The following is a 23,950-nucleotide window of genomic DNA, read 5'->3' as shown; positions in this document are numbered from 1 at the left end:
GGAGACAACCACCTATAGTGCCACGCACCACCATTACATATTCTGTATGAGGCAAGATAAAATTCTTTTGTCAACATGTGTACCCAGTTCATCTCTTTACTCTGCCCTTAAAAGCTTCTGGGTTTACTCATTTAGTCTCTTTCCTCTGACCACTCCAAGGAAGATCCTCCCTTGTCTGACTGGTCCATGAGATTCAGTGATGAAGAATCTGAAGGAAAGGGTGAGGGGAGGAAAGCATATGAGAGGCTGGTGAGGATAGGGCTGAAGGAGATTTCTGTGGGCGGAAGTTGGAGAAAGACATAGGAGCAAATCCGGGTGAGTGTCCCTGAGCACAAGAAGGCTATGATGGCCTTATGGTGAAAACATGTGTGTTAGATAAGCTTTGGCCACGCGTGAGTTACAGTGCTATTGATTGCGAGTTCATCATTAATGAATATGTATATATTCATTATAGTGTTTATATATACACGTATATAATGTTTTTAAACAGAAAGACACACAAAAGAAGATTATGTATTGATCAGTTGATGAAAATGTTGTGACCAGAGGCTCCCAGGAACTTGACCTTGCATCCCTGCATTTCCTGTAGGGGCGATGGTTCGGTAGTTCCTAATTCAGTGTTTGTGGCAACTTTGTAGAACATAACAACTGCAAAAAATGAGAAATGACATTATATATATATACATTATGAGGCAATGGTGGTTCAGTGGTAGAATTCTTGCCTTCTATTTTTTTTTATGTGCGAGATCTGGGTTGAATTCTAACCAATGTACCTCATATGCAGCCACCATGTTTATTAGTGGAGGCTTGTGTGTTGTTAGGATGCTGAGCAGATTTCGGGGGGGGGCTTCCAGACTAAGACAGACTAGGAAGAAAGGCCTGGCAATCTACTTCCAAAAATCAGCCAATGAAAATAGTATGGATCACAGTAGCCTACTCTGCAACCACTCACGAGATGGCGCAGGACAAGGCAGTGTTTCGTTCCATTGTGCGGTGAGTCTTCATGAATTGGGGGCCAACTTGATGGCAGATAACAACAATATATTTGTTACAGAGAATTGGTTTATGCAGTTGTGGGGGTGGCTAACCAGTCTCTGTAAAGATGTGTCTCTACATGTGATACTGGAGCTTGACATCCACAGGCAGGCAGGCAGGCAGGGAAGGACACAAGCATGCTAGAACCCGCAGCTGTTGCCTCGGACTTTGGTGACAAAAATATCCTGCAGAAAATGGGGCCCTTCCTTACGGAGCTAAACACGCACACCTGGAGTCAGAGAGCCTGTAGCAGGATCCATGAGAAGGTGAAGGAATTGCAGGCCCAGTTGTCGTGCCCTGCCAATGAAATGAATCAGCTGATGAGCCACAAAGTATGTGAGCTACTAAATGGCTGCTGCCTCCTTTCTACCCTCCGATTTTTCTAATAATTTTTCTTATGGCCCACCTTGACCAGAAACTTAAAAGAAAGGGGTATTTTGGAAATGTAGTTCAACTTAGCCAATTTGACACAATACAAAGCCGTCGCATGGGTACTAAATAAATATCTGTTGAATGAATGAATACCATGCTGCTTCTTTGGGCAGTTCCCTGGGAGTGAGAACACATAGCATTGGCTCTGCTCCTACAAACCAGACAATCTTGAACAAGTCATTTAATGTCTCTGGGTCTTGGTTTCCTCAGCTCTAAAACTCCAAGAATAACCTCTGTCCTGCTTATTTAATAGACCTTTTATAGTTGAGACAATCTGAATGACAGTGCTTTGGACATTATAAAGCATAAAACAAATGTCTTATAGGATTATATTATTTTAATTGCTATATAATTGTTGTATTAATAATTCAGCTTCCTAATCTATCACATGGAGTTAGTAGTTCCTGACCAATTTACCTTATAGGTATGCCAAGAAGATTAAATTAGATGACATGTGAAAGCACACTGTCAGCTATCCCATGACATACTCTTCAAAGGCAAGACCTAATTGTCATTCAACATTTTCACATTGTGTTTTAGCTCTTTGCTAAATGGCTTAGAGGGACAAGTGTGTAATTGGAACCATTGGCGACCCTGGGAACTGGAGGGCAGTGGCCATTCCTTGGATGGGAATTGTGGGCAGTGGATGATGACTCTGTCCTATAGATCTGGGCTTGCTTTTCATAGCAGCCTAACTTGCTCATCAGGATGAAGAAATCCCTGCGGAAGGTCTTGGTAAATATGGCATAGAGGAAAGGGTTGGCACAGGAATTGATGGGGTAGAACAGGACTAGGAGGATCTTTGACTTGGACACAGTGATGAGGGGCACCTTGACGGAAGCAGAGATAGCAAAGAAGGAGATAGGTGCCATGCAGAGGAAGTCAGTGAAGATGAGCATAGCCATGCGCTTGGCTATCTTGGTGTCACTAGAAGAAGACACAATGTTGGGATTCCTCACTGTGAGGTAGATGTGGGTGTAGCAGCCACAGATGACCACAAAGGCCAGGACATTGAGCACAAGGAGGGACATGACATACAGCTGTGACAAGGGGCTGTCAATATCCATGGGCAGGCAGATGCTGACCTTCATGTAGCTGCTGATGCCGAAGATGGGGAAGAGGGCAACTGCGAAGGCAAAAATCCAGCCCACCAGCATAACACTGGCAGCATGGCGGAGCTGCACCTTGCAGTCCAGCTGCATAGCATGGGTGATGGTATGCCATCTTTCCAGGGTGATGGCTGTCAGAGTGTACACGGAGAGCTCACTGGCAAAGACAGTGAAGAAGCCGGCAGCATCACAGCCTGCTCCAGTCTGCCAGTCAATGGCATAGTTGTAGTATTGGCTTTTGGTGTGGATATCAACAGATGCTATGAGCAGCAGGTAGATGCCAATGCAGAAGTCGGCAAAGGCCAGGTTGCACATAAGAAACCTGGGCACGGTGAGCTTGTATTGGCTGGTAATCAGGATCGCCAGTACTATAATGTTCCCAGTGATGGCCAGGATGCTAATAAACCATATCAAGACTCTGAGGATGTTGTATCCCATGATGTCTTCACATGGGTTGAACGCATCGGGCTTAGGGGAGCAGGTCACGTCAACCACTTCATTACATAAGTCATAGTCCAAGTCACTATACATCATGTCAAATCCTCTGCCGTAACTGGACTCATCATCTTCTGTCAAAGAGACTCTCTGACCCCTAGCCTGAGCCATATCATCAACTTCTTGCCTTAAAATAGATTTGTTGCAAATTGGATGAAGCTCAGGGCTAGAAAAATACAAAAAGGAATAGAATTAACGTCCTGGATTCAGAAGGGCAAGTATATCACTGTCTTTACTCAGGGTAGAAATAATGGGGTTTCTTCCTGAGAATTTGTTTTCCTTTTTCTAGCAGCTTCTCTGCCCTTGAGGTTAAGCACAAGGGTTAATGCTGCTTACTGTAAATGAACACAGCAATTTGTGTATATATTCCTAGAGTTGAACGGCCCACTGGGGAAACCATCTGGCCACAACCTGAATGTGGGGAGGAAGGCGCCTGGGACTAGCAAAGCCTTGCTGCTAAGTGCAAATAATTTACAGACCTGGTATCAACTTCACCCTTCCTCTACTCCCTCTCCATTGAGCTATCTCTTAATGTGCCCAGGCAGGACATACCCCTACTCCTCCACTCTATACTCCAACCACTGGAAGACCTCAACTGTTTTCTGACACATATGAGAATTTTTTGCTTCTTTTATCCATATAGCTTAAAGGATTGAAGTTTGTAGCTAGCTCCTAGCCAGCCTCTGTCAGTTGGAAATGCTGGTTCTTTCGTCCTCAGGCTGCTGGGAGGCCAGCTAATTTGCCTCAAGTGTTATGGAGGGTCCTGTTCTTTATCATCTCATTCCCCAGGGGCCACAACAGGCTTCAGGAATGCATCAGTCTGCAAGGTAAGCCTGGCTCTCTCATATTAGATAGTTCCGTAGTGGGGGCCCAAAGGAGCAAATGCAGGTTGCAAAGGGGCCTAATTTATTCCAAGGCTGTAACTCATCCCCTGGGGAGGCTGGTGCTTCTTGGTCTCATTTTCCTGTCTTGGTTTTCCCTTTAGACTCAAATGTACAAGAAACCTTGTCAACAGGGAAGAGACACTTTCAGAAGGGATTTGAATTAAAGCCAAATGATAAATATTCTACCCAGACAGATGGCTCGTGCATGTAGAGAAAGAAAGGGTAATAGTTTTGTTTCAAAGCAGAGGATAAAGGAATGGGACTATTTCACACAGAGGCTCATTTTGGATGGAAAAAACTCACACACACACACACACACGCACACACACACACACACACACACACACACACCCATCCTTCACTCCCTCCCTGAGGGACAAATTCACAGCAATGTTAAGTGATTATGTTTTTCTCGAGCCCCGTAATCTCAGATCTGAGTGGGGAAGCGAGTGTTAAAACCCTTCAAAGACCTCCATGATGAGGCGGATGGTGGCTGAGGAGTGGAGTAGGTAAAGGCCCCATATAATCACAAAGAGTGAGTGCTTGCTAAGTGTCCCCAGCTATGTGAACTGAGCTTTTCACCTTCAAAGTTGATGAAAAGAAGCCACTGAGGGAGAACCATCTTCTTCCTCTCCCCTCCAGGAAAGGAAACGCCAGGAAGGAAGTCATTTTCCCTTGGCCCAAGAGACTTTTCTTGACTGGGGAATGTGTCATCTTTTGTTTTAGAGACTTATAGGGCTTCTCACATCAATCATAGTTTATGCGAGAGTCTCTGGGTTGTGCAAATGTTTAACATACTAGGCTGCTAACTGAGAGGTTGGAGGGTCAAGTCCATCCAGAGTGCCTTCAAAGAAAGGCCCAGTGATCTACTTCTGAAAAATCAGCCATCGAAAGCCCTATGGAGCACAGTTCTGGCCTGACACACACGGGGTTGCCATGAGTCAGAATTGACTAAAAAAACCCTGTTAATTGAGTGTGAATGGAAACCAGAGTGCAGAAAGTCTTTTGGTTGAGTCAGAGATCTTACAAGCAAGGTGAAGAGAGCTCAGAAGTAGGCATAGAAGGTGACAAGAAGGCCATTCTCTTGACCTAAATCTAACTCTTGACTCTTAAATCCTGTCATTGGACTAGCTGTGCCTCAATTCTAGGACAGAAATTAAGTAACCTGGTGCCGGCTGATTATGATTCAGTTAATTGAAACTGAATTCAATATAACCATTCAGAGACAATCTTTACTTTGCAGGGCTGAGGGTGGACTTTGTGAAGATTCTTATTGTTGATACTACTACCAACATTTTTGCATGTTGACGCTTGCCTTTCCTTAAACAGAAGTGACCCAAGGGTATGAGTGGGGGCAAGGTAAATGACAGTCGTCTCTGAGAAAAGAACAGAAGCAAAAGAGGAAACTGGGAGGATGGTCTTGCCTCAGCAGTGCCTTGGCAAATTCTGTCTCATGAGTTGGGAATTCATCCAGGATCAGTTTAAAAGGTAGTACTCTTGCACCCTGTTATGGATTGGATTGTGTTTCCCGCCCCGCAAAAAAAAAATTCATTGGAAACTTAACCCCTGTACCTGTGGAGGAGCCCTGGTGGCGCAGTGGTTAAGAGGTATGGCTGCTAACCAAAAGGCCGGCAGTTCGAATCCACCAGCTGCTCCTTGGAAACCCTATGGGACAGTTCTACTCTGTCCTATAGAATCTCTATTGAGTCAGAATCAACAACGATGCATTTGCTTTTTTTGGTTTATACCTGTGGATGTAATCTCATTTGGGAATAAGATTTTCTTTATTATGTTACTGAAGACTGAATCAGTGTAGGGTGTGGCTTAAACCTAATGACTTTTGAGATATAAGAAAAGCAGATTAGAGACAGAGAAAAGCAAGCACAAATCGAGAAAAGGTAGATGCCACCTGGAGATCTTCAAGGGCTCCAGTTCGGGTGATCTCTTGGAAAGTCGATTCTCTTCATGCCACAGATATGTAGAAGTCCTGGGTCAAGTTCTGTGTTGGGGAAATGCCCAAGCAGGGCTCAGAGGAAAGGACTAAGAAGACTCACCTTTGCCGTCTCCAGTTCTCAAAGGCACAGCAGTGGCTGGGGTAGGTGAGGCTGGCTTCCATAAGTGTGACAAATTTTTCCAAACTGGGAAGCTTTTTTAAGTTGTAAGTTGACCTGGCTCTCAGCTTCTTAAGATTTTCTAAGCCATAGCTAGGCAGGGAATGGATCCTCGTTCTTGAAATATCTCTATAAGGAGAAAAGGTAAACATGGTCTGATTACTAGGGGCCTAAAAAAAAAAAAATTTTTTTTTTTTTTAAGGTTAGCAGGCAACGTAGCAGACGCTCTACGGATATTCTTACATGAGTAAGGAGGGGGACTCCAACTCATCCAACACAGCTAGGTCAGATCATTATTCTGCCAACAGGACATTTGCTTCAGGTAGGAGCCCTGACCCTGTGTTCTTGGTAGGAGGAGTTAGGTAACCCGGTAAACAAAACGAAACAGTTCCGGTTGAGTCCATTCTGATTCATGGCGACTTCATGTGTGTCATAATAGAACTGTACTCCCTAGGGTTTTTAATGGCTGATTTGTTGGAAGTAGATCATCAGGCCATTCTTCCGAAAAGCCTCTGGGTGGACTCGAACCTCCAACCTTTCGGTTAGCAGCGGAGCATGTTAACCATTTGCACCACCCAGGGACACCAGGTAGATAACAGGCCATACAAGATGGATTTTCCAGAGCGGCTGCAACAATGGGCTCAAACATAGCAATGATTGTGAGGAGAGTGCTGGACCGGGCAGCAGCTGCATCTTCTCTGTGATTCCAGCTCTCATTGGAACAGATCTGCTGAGGTTATAGCTTCCATCAGTTGCCCCAGTTCCTGGGTTCCCCCGGTAAGACCACCGCCTAACTTGCTCTTCACATCCTGGGATTACCTGCTATTGCTGTTGGTCCCCTGTTTGATATTTATGAAAATTCATATTTTTAGAGCAAATGGATATCTTTATATAATACTTAGATTTTTTTTTTTTTTTTTTTTAGATATTTTATCAATAGCTCTCTCTTTGTTAGATGCCAACTAGATCAAATTTGTCAATACTATTGTTCAGCTCTTCCAGACACTCCCTGGTTTTTTACTTATTTCTTCTACCACTACTGGGAGGAGTGCGTTAAAATCTCCCACTGTGATTTTGGATTTGTGTGTCTCTTAGTTTTGTCAATTTTTGCTTTACACATTTTTGATGACCTTTGTTTTTTCTTACCTTCCAACGCTTTATTCATTTAAATTGTTTCCATTTTAGGAATATTAGCTCTTCTAATACTGATGAACCTTAGGGTTGGTTCCAATTTTATGTCTTTGCAAACATTGCTTTTATAATTTTTTTAAAAAACTTTTTTTTTTTTGTGACTCTTTTACGTATTTCTTCTGGTTGTATACATAGAAATGGAATTACTGGTCCTTCCAAGCCCAAGCCAAGCCTAGTGCTGTTGAGTTGATTCCAACTCATAGCGACCCTATAGGACAGAGTAGAACTGCCCCATAGAGTTTCCAAGGAGCGCCTGGCAGATTTGAACTGCCGACCCTTCGGCTAGCAGCCGTAGCACTTAACCACTACGCCACCAGGGTTTCCATAGGATGTATATATTCAGCTTCAGTTGGTATTGCCAAACAGCGTTATAAACTTTCCACACTTACATACATACCAGTGGTGTGCAAGATTACTAGCTGTTCTATATACAAATTGTGATAATTTTTTTGAGGTGTATAAAAATTTAGAATTTTTGTATCTTTCTGGTGATTTTTTTTATGTCTAGTAATATTTTGCCCCTTCTCAGTCTCTTTTTGCTGGTTCCTCCTTTTCTCCTTGACCTTCAGGTGTTGGAGTGCCCCTGGGCTCAGCCCCCTGGACTTCTTTTCTCCATCTTTTCTGACTTCTTTGGGGGAACTCTTTCAGTCTTATGATTTAAACATCATTTATAGGCTGATGGCTCCCAAATTTTTATCTTCAGGATACTCCTCTTTCCTGAACTCCAGACTCATATATCCATCTGTCTCCTTACAATCTCCACTTAGATGTCCAGTAGGTATGTCAAACTTTGTATATTGAAAACTGAGCCCCTGATCTTCCCTGAAAACCTGCTCCACCTGAAGTCTTTGCAGTTATTCAAGCAAAAACTTCAAAGTCATTCTTGACTCTTCTTTTTCTCTCACTCCCCATCTCCAAACCCTCAGCAAAACATCCTGACTCTACTTTCTATTTATGTCCAGAATCTAACCACATCTTACAACATTCATTGGTATCACCATGGGATAAAAGTTCCTGTGTTCCAGGGATTGTTTCTACTTCCCTCATGTGTATTACAATTCTTTGGATCAGGAGTCCCTGGAAGTTAGAATCTGGTGCAAGAATCCCTGTCCCTGTGCTGAGTCTTCACTTTATGCTGCTGAACAGCCCTGTTGTCCTGGCTTGCTCCTCTTATGCCTCCTACTATTCCAGACCTTCCAAACTTTCTTCTTTGCCCTAGTAGATCTTTCTGACTCTTCTCTGCAGGCAATTGCTTCTCTGATCACTTCTGCTATTGACATTTACTCTGTTCTCTGTGACCGCATTCTCCTTTCACCCTGCATTTGGGCTCTCCCTGTCCCTCCCTTCTTTTTTCCTTTCTAATGTGGAAAGAAGCAAAGGTGGAGGCCCACTCACATGCTTTATCTAAAATGGTTCAAGGCTCCTTCCAAGGAATGAAACAAAAGCATCAAAAAATCCTTTAGGACCAATTTAAACTGTAGCAATCATTACCTGCCACAAACATTTCTCACATTTTTAAACCAATGTAAAACGGCTAACAGTTTCTTTATTCTTCATTATGCCTATTAACATCCTTAGGTTTAGAATTAAAAAAAATAATCACATTAATTAAAGATTTCCAAAAGGAAACACATTTTATATTCTATGGAATATCATCTTACTATCTCATATATTCTGTGATGGGTTAAAGATGACTGGAAATTCTTTGACACTCTTCCTATTAAGAATTGATTTTCCCTCCCCTTGGGTCCAGGTTGAACTGTGATGACTTTGCCGAATGCAGTATGGTGGAGGGGTTTTTAATACAGTTCTGGAGCTAGTCTTTGAGAGCACTGACTTCTACCTTGGTCTTTAGAGCCCTGAGTTGCCATAACAGAAGTCTGACTACCCTGAGGCCACCATGCCGGAAAACGCCCAAGCCATGGGGAGAGGCCTTGGAGAATGAGTCGGGGGCATAGGCCAAGGACCACCAAGGCATCTGACATGTGAGTGATAAGGACATCTTGGAAGTAGATCCTCAGGCCCAGCCACCCGAGCTGACATCACATGGATCAGAGACAAGCCACCCAAATTCCTGAAATACAAAATTTTGAGCAAAATAGAATGGCTCTTTTAAGCTACTAAGTTTTGGGGTAGTTTGTTACACTGCAATAAAGCACCAAAACGGACTCCCATTGAGGTCTCTATGACTCCTTTACCTTAAATAGTTGGACAGTACCATAGACTGGGTGGGTTCAAAGAACACAAATGTATTTTCTCACAGTTCTGGAAGTCAGGAGTCTGAAATCAATGTGTTAGCAGGGCCATGATTCCTGAAGGATGATCCTTCTTTGTTCTACTAGCTTCTGGTGGCTCCAGGGGTTCCTGGGCTGGTGGCAGCATAATTCCAATGCCTGCCTCCATCCTCACTTGGCCACCTACCCCCTGGGTCTATCTCTGTATCTCTTCTTCTCTTGTAAGGACACCAGTCATATTGCATTAGGGACCACCCTACTCCAGTATGATCTCAAGTTAGCTTCACTAATTACGTCTGCAAAGACACCATTTCCAAATAGGGTGACATTCACAGGTACTAGAGGTTTGGACTTGAACACAGCTTTCTAGAGGACACAAATCAATCCATAACGGCTAACAAGAGTGCAAGGGGATTATATTCTGTATACTTTCTGCCTCTCTTATGACCTTTCTATGTTTTGCTTTATGTACTAGCTATTCATATTTGCATTTTATCTCTCCTTGAGGACAGAGGGCTCATTGCATCCTGAGCAATGCCTTGCCCATAGTAAGCACCCACACAATTGCTGCTGTTTGAAGATATGCTGGGGAGTGACACCGAAAAAGGATTAGGAGAGACTGGATAGATCACCCCAGACAACTGTGATGTCTTCTGACCTGTAGCAATTACAAAACATCTTGTACCTGTGTTATCTCTTCTATTGTTTCATATTGTTCGACTTTTCACGTATGTGTGTTTTATCTCCTTAGCCAGATTTCAACTGCCTTTCAGATGCCTGGAAAGCAGGGATTATTAAGACACTTTTGGGTTCTGCTTTGTGTCTAGCACAGGCTGGACTTATGAAATGTCTGCAGTAGATATTTGTCTGATTAACAGAGATGCTTCAGCAACGCAGTAAAAATGAGAGACTGGAGCAAGTCTTTGAGGAGAGCTGAGCTGAAAGGGAGAGTGATGCAAGGCAGACTGAGAGAAAATCTGGATTTAAAGGTAACTCAGCAAAACTGTGCTTCTGTGGCAGGCAACTATATGTGACCAAGAGTATCAAAGGCACCAGGGAAGGAAACAACCTGTGCAAAGTTTACAGGGAGATAGACACAGGTTAAGGAATAAACAGAATGACTTGCTGGGTGGTTTGACTTGAATGCAATCCAAAGGTGAGGCATTAGATTAGGAAGCTTGCTTGGGAAGCTTGGGTGCCTTTCTGTCTCTCAGTACTGAGGAGCTGGCTTGTGTTTTCAAATTCCTCCTACCACAGCTACAAAATGCCTGTGCTTTGGTTGTTTACAGTAGATGGCTTTGCTGCTGTGAGGCTGAGACAGCTTTCCTGGGACCCAGATGTTCCGTTGAAGTTAGGAGGCATTGGTAAGAGAGAGATGTAAAGTCACTTAGAGTTCAGTACAGCAAAAGCCTATAGTACAAATGGCTCCTGGGATAGACAGGGAAATACAAATCTTTGTAGAGGTATTTCTTTAAAGCTCACTGGATACTTGCTGGAGTGACCCAACATGGAATTTGTGAAGACGTCCACATTTTAGACTGGCAGAAAAATAATGTTTCTCTGGTATCTCGAAGGATTAAGAAAAATCCATAGAAATTTATATTAGTATGGACAAAGATGAGGTAAGTGGGTACTTGCACAGTGTGATGTAAGACTTAACTATACTATTATGCCCATTTTTTCCTTCTTCCCCTTAAAACATGTATGCACACACACACTCACATGCACATATAGTTTATTCCTGGCTACAAGCCTTCCACATGGCCTGGAAATCTATTGTTATTGTTTTAGGCTGGGTTCTTAGGAGAAGCAAAACCAGTAAAACATATAAATATATACATAGAGAGAGATTCATGTCAAGGAAATGGCTCACGCAGTTGTAGAGGCTGGAACATCCCAAGTCTGTGAGCCAGGCTGGAGGCTTCTCCCGATTCAGGTAGCCACAGGGGCTGGCAAACCCAAGATCAGCAGGTCAGAGAGCAAGGCTGTTGCTCACAGGCCATAAAGACTGATGAATCCCAAGATCGGCAGGCAAGACCACAGGTAAGCTGCTAGCTCAAGTCCCAAGAACCAGAGGTCAGGCAAACAGGAGCCAGCTGCAGGATCCAGAGTGAACAAAATCCACGAGACTTGCCAGAATGTCCACTTCTATTCTATGCAGGCCACATGATCAAGGAAACTCTCTTTCAACTGATTGGCTACTCACAATAGATGCCATCATGGGGGTTATCACATATCAAATCTCAACAGGGAAGTGATCACAGCATTGTACGACTGCCAAACCACTGAGAATCATAGCCCAGCCGAGATGACACACAATCTTAACTATCACAGTTATATTTTAATTCCTTTATAAAAGCACTCTCCACTGTTAGAATACAAATATCCTTGGAGGGAGTAACAAAATAAGACATTATCAGTTGTTCACAACTTCATGGAAGCAGATTATTGAGGCTATTGGCTAAAAGTGGGCTTGGAAAGAGGCATAGACCACAAAAATGGAACAGTGAGGGGTGTTCAGATGGATTACTACGGGTAACTGTGTCTTAAGGAGGAAACTCTGATAGCACAGTGGTTAAGAGCTATGGCTGCTAACCAAAGGGTCGGCAGTTCGAATGCACCAGGCGCTCCTTGGAAACCGTATGGGGCAGTTCTACTCTGCCCTATAGGGTCACTATGAGTCGGAATCAACTCGATGGCAGTGTGTTTTTTTGGTGTTTTAAGGAATAAAGGGAACCACGAGATGGGGTCAGATTTCCGAGCCTTGGAAGTTACATAGAAGAGTTTAGAATTTATTTGAGCAAAAAAATGACTTATTGAAAGCTGTATTTTTGTGATACTAACTTTTAGAAGGGTGTCAAAAAACCAAACCCACTGTTGTCGAGTCAATTCTGACTCATAGCAATCCTGTAGGACAGAGTAGAACTGCCCTACAGGTTTCCAGGGAGCAGCTGGTAGATTTGAACTGCTCAGCTTTTGGTTAGCAGTTGAGCTTTTAACCACTATGCCACCAGGTAACCAATAAATATCAGTTAGGTATTTTGGAAGGTGAAAGGATTGAAGTTCTGAAGGTGACGAAGAGGCTATTTCAGTAATTCAGGCACAGAATGATAAGATCTCTCCTGTCCCTTACACATTGTCACTTCCCCTGCTAAAAGTCACCGTATCACAGAATGACAAGGATTTATTGGGCAACTGCTCTGCGTTACCATAGCCTTCTGTGAATATTTTTACTGCAGCCCTTTGGTACTGGGTAGGAACATCTCTCCCTCCATCAGAGTGGCAGGTTCTGTTTTTATTTTTACATTTTTTTATGTTTCTATCCTTCACACATAGCCTAAAAACCAAACAAACCAAACCTGTTGCCGTCAAGTAGATTCTGACTCATAACGACCCTATAGGACTGAACAGAACTTCCCCATAGGGTTTCCAAGGAGTGGCTGATGGATTCAAACTGCCAACCCTTTGGTTAGCAGAATGAGCTGTTAACCACCCCACCAGGACTCCACTCACACATAGCACGGCACCAGACAAACAGTAGGCACTCTATACACAGTTATGAAATGTATGACGGGTAAGGTCCAGTCTCCCCAGTGATGAGCTGAGGATGTTTACTTAATTACTGACATCGTTCCTGGGAGGCTGGACAAAGGGGAAGGGGTAGACATGGGCTGACATTTTTAATTCTAGTTTTCCAGGCTGGTCTCATGACTGTGGTCTTTCCGTTTCAGCTTGCACCTTGGTTAACATTCCAACACATGCTTTATTCTAGTAGTGATTGGTTTTGAGAATTTACTTCCTGAAAAGTAGCAGCCAGAGACACCATGGGATGACAGCTAGAGCTGAAGAGATTTAGCAATCCTAAATTGCTTCAACATTGTTAGGGTTCTTGGTTTTGAGATATGAAGCAGACCAGTAACGCCACACTGAGTCAGGGGAGGCAGGAGTTAAATATCGCTCCTTGCCCCATTTAGTAAAGTGCGTTACAGCCAGTGTCACAAATTAGATTTGAACAATTTGTGTTTTTCCCAGCAAAGATGTTATTACAGGTCAATCATTTCCATAAGTGAGAGCACATTCCTGGTGTACACTATGCTGACAGATGGCTAGAAGACCTCTCTTTCATGATCCCAGACGAGATAAAAAGGCAATTTACTATCTATAGGACTGTGGGTACAGTGGTAATGGAAGAGAATCATTCTTATACAAATAACTCAGTGTCTGAATCTGAACTACCAAATGAATCTGAGCTATAGCCAAATGAATTTGATAAACCATCAGAATATGATTGTGCCGGTTCCAGCCTGCAAAGGCAATGCGTTAAATTTTCCCCATAGGAGCCTGTTTCCCAAGGAAACAGCAATTGCTCAATTGTTTTTTTTTAAAAAAAAAAAAACCTTGAGTGAGTTCAGAATATCAGGTGAAAACACAGATGGCTGCTGATGTTCAAGGTCAAGACTTATGAGGGGGAGATCAGGAAGCTGGGCCATTCCTCTGAAGCTTGATGGAGCTTGCCTGTGTGCCCTTGCCTTTCTCTACATCGATGTCTCTTTGTGATGGATCATCTCACCCTGGCACCCTCAGGTTTTCAGACCCCCCTCGACCACACCCCCCATTCTTCACTCAACTAGAAACGTTGCCTTCAGGAAAGGAGATATCGTAGGTTTGGGTGCTGTTTTCTTAACTTCCTTAGGATCCCTCACACATATCTATCTATTGAGGACAAAATTCTGAGCCTGGTGAGGAGGAACACTCACTAACTTCTGGAGGAGACATTCTGGAGGATGTGTTTTGAAAACAGGGGAGGCTCCCCACTTCCCAACGTTGGTTCTAGAGCAGTGACTCTCAAAGAGTGCTCTCTGGACCAGCAGCATCAGCTTCCCTGGGGAATTTATTAGAAATGCAACATCTCAGGCCCCACTCAGACCTACTGAAGCAGAAACTCTAGGGAGGTGGGGACCAACAATCTGAGCTTTTACAAGCCTGCCAGGTGATTTTGACGCATGCTCAAGTTGGGAACCAGAAGAATTCTGCTGGGGAATTGCCCTTACTTAAGGTAACCACCTCAGCCAAGATTTGTGACCTCCCCAGGGACAGCCTGAATCTAGTTATCCTCACTGCAGAGGCAGAAAAGCCAGGGCCCTTGCCATAATCCAGCGCAACATCAAAGGGCCATCTGGATTCTAGAGCTTCCCATGGAATCAGCTGAGGCTTCTGTTGCAAATTTATCGCAGTTCAACTTCTTTCATCCAGGGCTCCTCAGCAAACTTTCCACGTGCAAATATGCATAGCACAGCCCTCCTTTTGGGGGAAGTCTGACCCATAGTCATAGCTTGTGTTGGTTAAGACTGTGTGGCAACTTGCCTGGGCCATGATTCTCAGTGTTTTGGCAGTCATATACTGTGATCACTTCCCTGTTGAGATTTGATGTGTGATACGCTCTGAGTAGCCAATCAGTTGAAACAGCTTTCCCTTGGGCATGTGGTCTATATCCGAGTATAAGTGGACGTTCTGGCTTTTGCCTGCTCTGGATCCTGCAACTGGCTCCTGTTTATATGACCTCCAATCTTGGGTCTGCCCGCTCCTGCAGCTACATGAATCAGGAGAAGACTTGTGGTCTTGCCAGCCGATCTTGGGATTCGTTGATCTTCACAGCCTGTGAGCAAGAGCCCTCCTCTCTGACCTGCCAGTCTGGGGTTTGCCAGCCCCTGCAGCTCTGTGAATCAGGAGAAGCCTCTATCCTGATCCGTGGACTTTGGACATCCCAGCCTCTACAACCGCTTGAGACATTTCCTTGATAAAAAATTTTGTTAATTTTACAAAGGTGTAGCTGGAACAGTATCCACTTTAGGCTGAGCAGTCTGCACACACTCCTACTCTGACCCATCAAGCCAGAACACGTAAGGTGAGCTCATCCTCTGCATATTTAAATAAGCAGCGCTCATGCAAGTGTTTAGCTGGGACTGGAGCATCAGCTTGCAAGTTGGAAATGGAATAAGCCATAGAGTCCAGGTCAGTAAGCTAAGAGGCTGCGAGAACATCTATGGACTGACCTGAAAGCCGAAGAAAGGGAGGATTGATGTTAAGGTATTTGTCCTCTTGCCCTTGAAGGGAGGAGGAGGGGACTAGCAATTATAGGCTGGGCTTTTGGCCAGGACCTTGCACTTAAATCCTCGTGCACTGAGATGGAAAGGTGTGGGAAAGTATCCTCACTCTCTCTCCCCTTCTCAGTCACAGGAAGTGCTTCATACTGCCTTGGATTTTCTGTAAATTGCATTCACTCAGTTCTGACCAGATATGTTCCTGTGGTAAGACAGAGGAAACCACATGCCTGTGACTCTCGGATCCTTGGGGACGGATCCTCCAGCTGCCCAACTGCTTCTGATGGTGACATTCCTCTTCTTGCCTGGATTCATGGAGGGGCTGGCTGGGGGATTAATGTTTTGTGTTCTCCATTGGACGTACTTTTGAGACCCATTGAGCTGTGCTTCGGCCTGGGACCTGCTTTCCTTCTGCAACCTCAGGAGGCATGCTTCTGGGCTTAGTTTACAGGCCATTTGCTTACGTCCTTAGGCTGGGTGGTAGGTGTTTTTACAATTCTTTTCCCCTTGATCTCAGTTTGAATCCAACTGCCGGAGCTTATTGAATAACTTTCAGACATTTGATTTAACATATTTACATACTTTAGGCAAGTTGGTATGGTGGAAACACGTGAAACTACGAGACAAGAGACCTAGCTCTGGTCTAAACTCTGCTGTTTACTACTGTGGTGTGATCTTTAGCAGGCCACTTCCCTTCTCTGGCCCTGGTTTCTTCAGATAACTAACAAGCAAGTTGAAGGTCCTGTCCAGCTTGAATGTTCTCTGGAGTAGTCAGTGAGCTGAGTGCTATAGATCACAATATTACACCCAGTACAGTCACTCATGGAAACCTACTCCATCACAGAAACGTTCAGCCATGAACAGAGAGAGCTGCTTATTTGTTGTTGTTGTTAGGTGCTGACTCTCAGCAACCGTATGTACAAAAGAAGGGAACACTGCGTGGTCCTGCGCCAGCCCCACAATCATTGTTATGTTTGAGCCAATTGCTGCAGCTATTGTGTCAATCCATCTCACTGAGGCTCTTCCTCTTTTTCGCTGACCCTCTACTGTACTCTTCCAGAAACCCTGGTGGCGTACTGGTTAAGGGCTATGGCTGCTAACCAAAAGGTTGGAAGTTTGAATCCACCAGGTGATTCTTGGAAACTCAATGGGGCAGTTCTACTCTGTCCTATAGGTTCACTATGAGTTGGAATTGACTGGATGGGAATGGGTTTGTCTACCAAGCATGATGCTTATTTAGGAACACTCAAAACGCTTAGAACTTGTTGCTAGGTGAAATTGATAAACCATGGTCCTGGTGATCAAAGACATTGAAAGCTCTTCCTCTAAGTCCATATGTCTCCCAAGCACTTTAAGAATAGGGAACATTGCGCGTTACGTGTTCTAAGATCTTTGTACACATGAGTGTACTGACAGCATGCCCAGCATTCTCCATTCTCTGTGCCTGTTCCTGCTTTGTATACTTCGCAGCACAGATCATGACCTGATGTATTCCAGTACATATTTAGTTACTGTCTGACTCGCCCACGAGAATATTAGCTTTCTATGTGGAAGACCTTCCTTGTGCTCCCTGTTCTGTCTTCAGCATTGTGGAAGTGAATGGCACAGAGCTGGTACTTAATAACTATTTGTTTAATGAGTGAATATGTATTAGTTTATTAAGCTTCAAACAATACTAGGAGATAGGTACATGGATGGAGCCCTGTGGCGCAGTGGTTAAGAGCTTGGCTGCTAACCAAAAGGTCGGTAGTTCAAATCCACCAGCTGCTTCTTGGAAACCCTATGGTGCAGTTCTACTCTGTTCTATAGGGTCATTATGAGTTAGAATTGACTCCACAGCACCAGATTTGGTTTTTGGTTTTAGGTGTGCTGATGGCCTAGACTGTCATGGAACTCTTTGAAGAGGAGGTAAGATTTAGAATGGTCCTGAGGTAAGAGTGCAGTATAATGAGAAGAGGGTGAAAGTCACTCATGGAGACAGAGATGGGGGTGGGGGAGGAAGCGATGATAAGAGGAGGGGTCTGAGGCAGTGGGGTATGGGACACTAAATGCATCTCAAGGGATCTGGAATCAAGGCAGAGAATTCGAAAGCAAATACATGTATATGTCACTAGGTTGAGGGAAACTAGACTTTTTTTAAATAATAATTTTGTTCTGTTTTCAGTGAAAATTTACACAGCAAATTAGTTTCTCGTTCGACAATTTCTACACAAATTGTTCAGTGACATTTTTCACAATATGTTAACATTCTCTTTAATTGTATTCTGCTTGTCCCGTTTCCAGTGTTCTAGTTTCCCTGATCTTTTTTCTTCCCACCTTTGCATTAGAGTAATTGTTGACCTTTTGGTCTCATATACGTGGGTTTTTTAATGGCACACCATACTCACAGGTAATATCCTTTATTTTGTGTGCTAATCTGTTATTTGGAAACCCTGGTAGCATAGTAGTTAAGAGCTACAGCTGCTAACAAAAAGGTCAGCAGTTCGAATCCACCAGCCAGTCCTTGGAAACCATATGGGGCAGTTCTACTCTGTCCTATAGGGTTGCTATGAGTTGGAATCGACTCGGCGGCAACAGGTTTGGTTTTTTTTTTTTGGAATCTGTTATTTTGCTAAAAGGTAACCTCAGGGATAGTTTTTGTTCAAGGTTTAAGGAGTGTCTCAGGGACTCCTCTAGTCTCAACTGGTCCAGTAAGTCTGGAGTTTTTAAGAAATTAAGTTCTGTTCTACATTTTTCTTCTGACCTATCAGGGTTCATCTATTGTGGTCCTGATTGGAATGGACAGTAGTGGTAGCTGGGCACCATCTAGTTCTTCTGGTTTCAGGGTAGATAAGGCTGTGGCTTGGGCGGATTTATTAGCCCTGTGGACTAATTTCTTCTCTGAGACTGGTTTCAAATGCCTAGATTTTGAGGATGAGGAAGGAGAATTGTGCTTTCCCTTCCAGGGAAGAGAAATATAGCAGAGTGGCTAAAAGTCTGTACCATGAGTCAGACTAGTTTGGGTTTAAATCTCCGCTCTGAAACCTGGACAATCTTGGGCAGTTAACACCTTCAGGGAAACCAGTTTTTTCTTCTTTAAAATGGGAATACTAACTCCTACCACAGACCATAGAGGGTTATTTGGGAGATTAAATTAGAGAATACACTTCAAGCTCTTAGAACACTATCTGGGACATACTAAGTGCTCGTTAAATGTGAGTTATTATTATTGATGGTGTTGTCACTGTATTAACTTTGGAATGTGGTCAGCCCTACATTGTCCCTATAAGTCTTTGCATACGGTTGCCAGCCCTGTTTTGGAAGCTTCTCTGAGCTGAAGAGAGTTGAAGTCTAACTTACACACACACACGCATACACACACAAACGCACATGGAGCTCTTGCACACAGAAATGAAGGAAGCTACTCACAGAATGACAGGTCCAGAGGATCCCCTGAAAACATCATCAGGCAAGTCTTCCAAATTACTGTTGTCACTTAGATTCCTGGACATAAAGTCGAGGGAAGGAGAAGAGAAATACAAAGCCACGTAAACATTTCTGTTCAAAGAGCCACTTCCCTCTAAATGGCTTGGAAGAACAGTCAGGGCTGCTTACAGCTCATCTAGTTGGGTTCCGTTGAATGCCCAGTTGTGTATTTCCTGAATCCCATTCTTATTCAGCCATCTGAAATAAAAGGCCCATTAAAAAACCAATAATGTCACATACAAACAATACAGGGCTTTTGTAATTGGAAGCACTGGGGCACGGTCAGACAGAACAGGTTAGTGGCATAAATAAAACGCCACCCCAAAGGCTGGGGGACAGGGTGGGAGGGAGACTGATTTATTGCTGTATAACCTTTTCGTGATTTTGAGGTTGTGTTATGTGCATATATTACCTATTCAAAGAAATAAATGAAATTTAATTTTTGAATAAAAGGCACACTTAGGCACAACAGCCCGGGTGCCATAAGGTCTTGACACGTGTCATCCGCGTAGAGACAAGATGCCATGGGGGAGTGGACCATGATCTCTCACCATCCTGAAGGACACAAGTCATACAATTATTGACAAGTGTTTATAAGACAGAGAAAGAATAGTGGTGTCACTTTTTGCTAAGGCCTTAAGCTTTTCACCCATGCTCACTCACTGCAGCAGGCCTGGCTGTCATCAAAAAGTGATCTAATTAAGCTGTCAGACAACCTGAACATCTCCTGTGACCCATAGGGACCTGGTTATTGGAGGTTTGTGGAGGTGGCTCTGGGGTAAGCCAGAAAGGAAGAGAAATCAATTACAGAGACTGTGGGCTGCGGCAGGACGAGGTGGTTGATGTGGGCTAAGAGAGGAGGCTCTGAGGGAGTGGAGGGCAGTCATCCTGCATGTGCACACAAGGTCAGTGAGCAGCTTTGCCTGGGCGGGGAGCCCAAGGACACCTTGGGCCGACAGCGCTGCATTGCAGTACCTCTGGGTGGCCCTGAAACCAAAGCAGTTATCTGAGGCCTGGAGCGCTTAGCCCCAAGAGCCTCCGATCTGCTTTGGTGTCAGGCCCTTTTGCCTGGCAGGCTCAGTGAGTTTACAAATCTCTGTGTTAAAAAAAAAAAAGACAAAAAAAAAAAAAAAAAAAAACTGACCCAGAGAAGTACCTATGTTTCCAGAACTATTTCTTGGGCTGCAAATGGTAGCTAGAAAAAAGCTTAAAATCACAGGAAAGCAACTGATTTTCCTTTTCCTCCTCCTGAAAGGCAGTTAGCTAAAAAAAAAAAAAAAAAAAAAATCCAGAGAGGAGCAAGGCAAATTGCTTAAAACATTTAGCAACCAATTATGGGGTTCAAAGAGCAAAGAGAAATCCCTGGGTGGTGCAAATGGTTAAGTGCTCTGCTGCTAACTGAAAGGTTGGAGGTTCAAGTTCACCCAGAGGTTCCTTGGAAGAAAGACCTGGAGATCCACTTCTAAAAAACAAGCCATTGAAAACCCTATGGTGTGTGGCATACATGGGGTCTCCATGAGTTGTAGTCAACTCAACCACAACTGGTAGCAGCAGGTAGGTAGATAAGTAGATCCCCTATAGACCCCTAAGAAGGACTCCCACAGCCCATAGGACTCCCAGCTTATTAGTGGGACCATCCCAGGGTACGGAGAGATTCTAGGGCAGCTGCCCCTAACCTGTGGGGTGTGGATCCCTGAGGGGTTTGGATCAAACATCAGGTGGCAAACTTTTTCTGTAAAAGGGCCAGATAGTAAATATGTTAGGTTTTGTGGTACAAGTACATATATAATATCCTCAAGAGGCAAAACTGAGGATATTAGACGGGTGCTTATACGATAAGTGATAAAACAAATTTCCCACAAACTCTTAATGACAAAATTCAAAACATAATAACAATTGAGTATTTTTTTTTTCTTGTAATACAGCTTTACTATTGAGAAGAATTAAATTCTTTTGCGGCGGGGGGGAAGGTAATATTTTTGCTTAATTTGGGTTCAAAGTTAGTATGCCCTGTTATCAAATAGTTTACACATGTTTATTTGTAAAAATGCTGCTCTCAGCTCCTGGGCCATAGTTGGCTGACCCTTAATTAATCTAACACACTCACCAAAACACAAACCCATTGCTGTCTGGTCAATTCGCCTTTCTTCTGTAGTGCCACTGGGTGGGTTTGAACTACCAGCCTCTAGGTCAGCAGCCAATCACAAACTGCTTTCACCTCCTAAAACCTGTAGTCTAATAGAAGGTGCACGGAGAATCATATTGATGCCACCTGTTTTTCTGTAGACTAGCTCATTAATAAGAAGCCCTGGTGGTGTGATAGTTAAAGTGCTTGACTGCTAACCGAAGGGTTAGTGGTTCAAACTCAGCAGCTGCTCCGCTGGAGAAAAGACCTGGCAATCTGTTCGCATGAAGATTACAGCCTGGGAAACCCTTTGGGACAGTTCTACTCTGTCCTATAGGGTATCTATAAGTTGGAATCAACTCAATGGTACACAACAACAGCAACAGATAATTAGTATTCCCTGCACATATATGTCCTACACATAAATGTTGCTATAATTAAATAAAATACAGACTAATGTAAAAGAATATTGCATTCACAGTAGCTTTTTAGGTTTATGGATTTTCTTAGTTAACAGACACTAACATGTGCAGAGGTAAGGTGGCATTTTTTGATGTTAAAAATGGATCTGTACCAAAAAACAAATTGTTTCCAGAATTCCTACTCTCGGGTTTACACTAGGATGCTGTGTTCTCAAACTACTAGCATAACAACAAGCTGACATTTATTAAGTACACTCCTAGTCTCCAAAGAGGGGTAGGCCTGTTTTAAAACCAAATGATACTGCTGGCAAGCTGGGAAGAGCATCAGCTAAGGAGCAACTGGAGCACAGGGCTTACCTTAACACTTTTGTGTCCCTGGGACAAAAACCAGTGTATTCACTCAGCAGAGGTTCAGGGGGTTGAGAAGTAGAGTCCACCAGCATCCTAAGAGTGAAGGTGCTGGGAGGACTTGGTGCATTAAAGATCTTGGAGGAGCAGGCAGAAAGGGGAAGTCAAGAGAGGAAAGGAGGAAACGCAGTGAAGGGAGTCTCTCTTGTGGCCAGAGGGTGTGCAATGACCTGCCATATCAGCAACCTCACTTTCTTTCTTCTACATTAGGTCACTCTGCAGGCCAGCCATGTCTAAGTGCTGTCCCCTTTCAGAACCTTCTCCCACAGGGACAGGGTGGGGGCCAGGAAGGGCTCTGGCATCTCCACTTGATGGGTTTAACACTCGTTTACCTCTGAGCCATTAGCCAATTTTCTGATAATCTTTCATTGTTAGGCTGTTTTTTTAAAAAATAATTTCATTAATTCACTCATTCGTTTATAGAACATGGCCTCAGGATTTTGAAAAACGCCAAAGGATAGAGAGCTTTTTCAGGCATCAGCGCCATTTTACCATGTTTTTTTTTTTTTTTCCCTGAGTGCTCGTGGATGCTCCTCCCCGGGGAGAAAGCACTCCTACATCCAGCTGGAGCCCCCAAACGAAGAACATCAGAGATTGAAGCTGTGTTGAGTCTAAGTCTTCCAATTCTATTATCTATGGATTAAGGGCCATCAGAGGTAAGAAAAATAGGTGTTCTCACTCATGTGAATTTATCCTTTAGAGACATGCCTGAGAAGTGCTGACTCGTAAAAGAAAATTTTCCTCCCTGGGAAAGTGTTTTCCTAAATTCTGGAGAATCACTGGGTGTCCTTGAACAGGAGTCAGAGAAAACCAGAGGATCTATACATTTCTTTTGTAGGTTTGGGTTTGCCAGGCTACGTCAGAATTTTTTATTTCCTCAGGTTCTTTGTCTCTAGTTGGGGAGAGTTGAGATGAGGTAGATTAAGATGTCCTGCCTTATGTTTTATGATGTGGACAGAAAGGATGCATATTAATGTGTACAGCTGAGAGAATGATATTAGCACACTCCCAATTAATTATGTTTTATATAAAATTAATATTTTATTATTAATAAATTTGCTACATTATAACATTAATTTGAAGTCATGATACTTAAAAATGACACGTATGTTCAGAGGAAAATTTAAAGAAATAGGGACATCCAGGTACAGCCAGTTACATGTATCACTAACCTTTTCCCTTCGCGATACAGTCTAGAAGTACTTTTACTGTTGCCTTTGTTTTAAAGCTCATACTCACGTAGGGTCACTAGGAGTCGGAATCGACTCGACAGCAGTGGGTTTGGTTTGGTTTTTGTTTTAAAATCTAGCAGGCCAGTATCACTCAGGTAATCACCATTTTCCAAAAGCTCCCTGCGTATATAAATGTTTTTTTAATACCTTCATGGCTTTGATTATTCTGTTTTCTCTGCTTGGCCTTTGCCAGTTCTCTGGCTCAATCTCGTTCATCTTTTAAAGCCCATCTTAACCACAGCCTCCTTTTCTCAGTCTTCCTTCTGCCTTCACACCTCAGGCTAGTCAGAATAAATTATTCCCCCTCTACTCTTTAAAGAATTGTTCCTTCTTTTATTTTACATATATTTTGTTCTGTTTGTATTTTAATGAGTTTATTTCTTTCACTTTCCTTTCTTTCACCCTTCCCCCATACACACATACACCCTAAAAATATCCTGGGCTATTGAGTGAATTGGGTGAAAGGATTAGGTATCACTGACCTCGAATCTTTGTCCTGACACTATGTACTCTCGGTGCATGCTTTAATGTGATTTAATTTTTCCCTTGATGCATCCGATTCTTTTGCTAGTCTATTTTGAGAACTTTTTTCATTGTTCTCTCTAATTTACATCAAATATAGCTTTACTCATCAACTTGTCTCTCATCTCTGTCTACTATTTTCTTTCTCTATTTTTTTTTTAAAGCTGGGTCTCTGAATTATAGT

At 43.3% G+C, this 23,950-nt stretch overlaps 1 protein-coding gene across 2 annotated transcripts in view; it reads right to left on the bottom strand.

Moving 5' to 3' along the window:
* Positions 1 to 2,003: 2,003 nt before the first annotated feature.
* FSHR (follicle stimulating hormone receptor) overlaps positions 2,004 to 23,950 on the bottom strand; it is a 206,337-nt gene continuing 184,390 nt past the window's right edge. For both annotated transcript variants that reach the window (XM_003417611.4, XM_003417612.4), the window contains 4 exons: positions 19,187 to 19,255; positions 19,001 to 19,075; positions 6,010 to 6,195; positions 2,004 to 3,237 (listed from right to left, as the gene is read on the bottom strand). In XM_003417611.4, the coding sequence (XP_003417659.2) occupies positions 2,004 to 3,237; positions 6,010 to 6,195; positions 19,001 to 19,075; positions 19,187 to 19,255 (1,564 nt within the window). The remainder of the gene's footprint in view (positions 3,238 to 6,009; positions 6,196 to 19,000; positions 19,076 to 19,186; positions 19,256 to 23,950) is intronic.

The sequence above is a fragment of the Loxodonta africana genome, chromosome 26 (assembly GCF_030014295.1).
Source record: "Loxodonta africana isolate mLoxAfr1 chromosome 26, mLoxAfr1.hap2, whole genome shotgun sequence".
Lineage (NCBI taxonomy): Eukaryota > Metazoa > Chordata > Mammalia > Proboscidea > Elephantidae > Loxodonta > Loxodonta africana.
The sequence above is the reverse complement of the archived record's forward strand: the minus strand, read 5'-3'. Positions and strand labels throughout refer to the sequence as shown.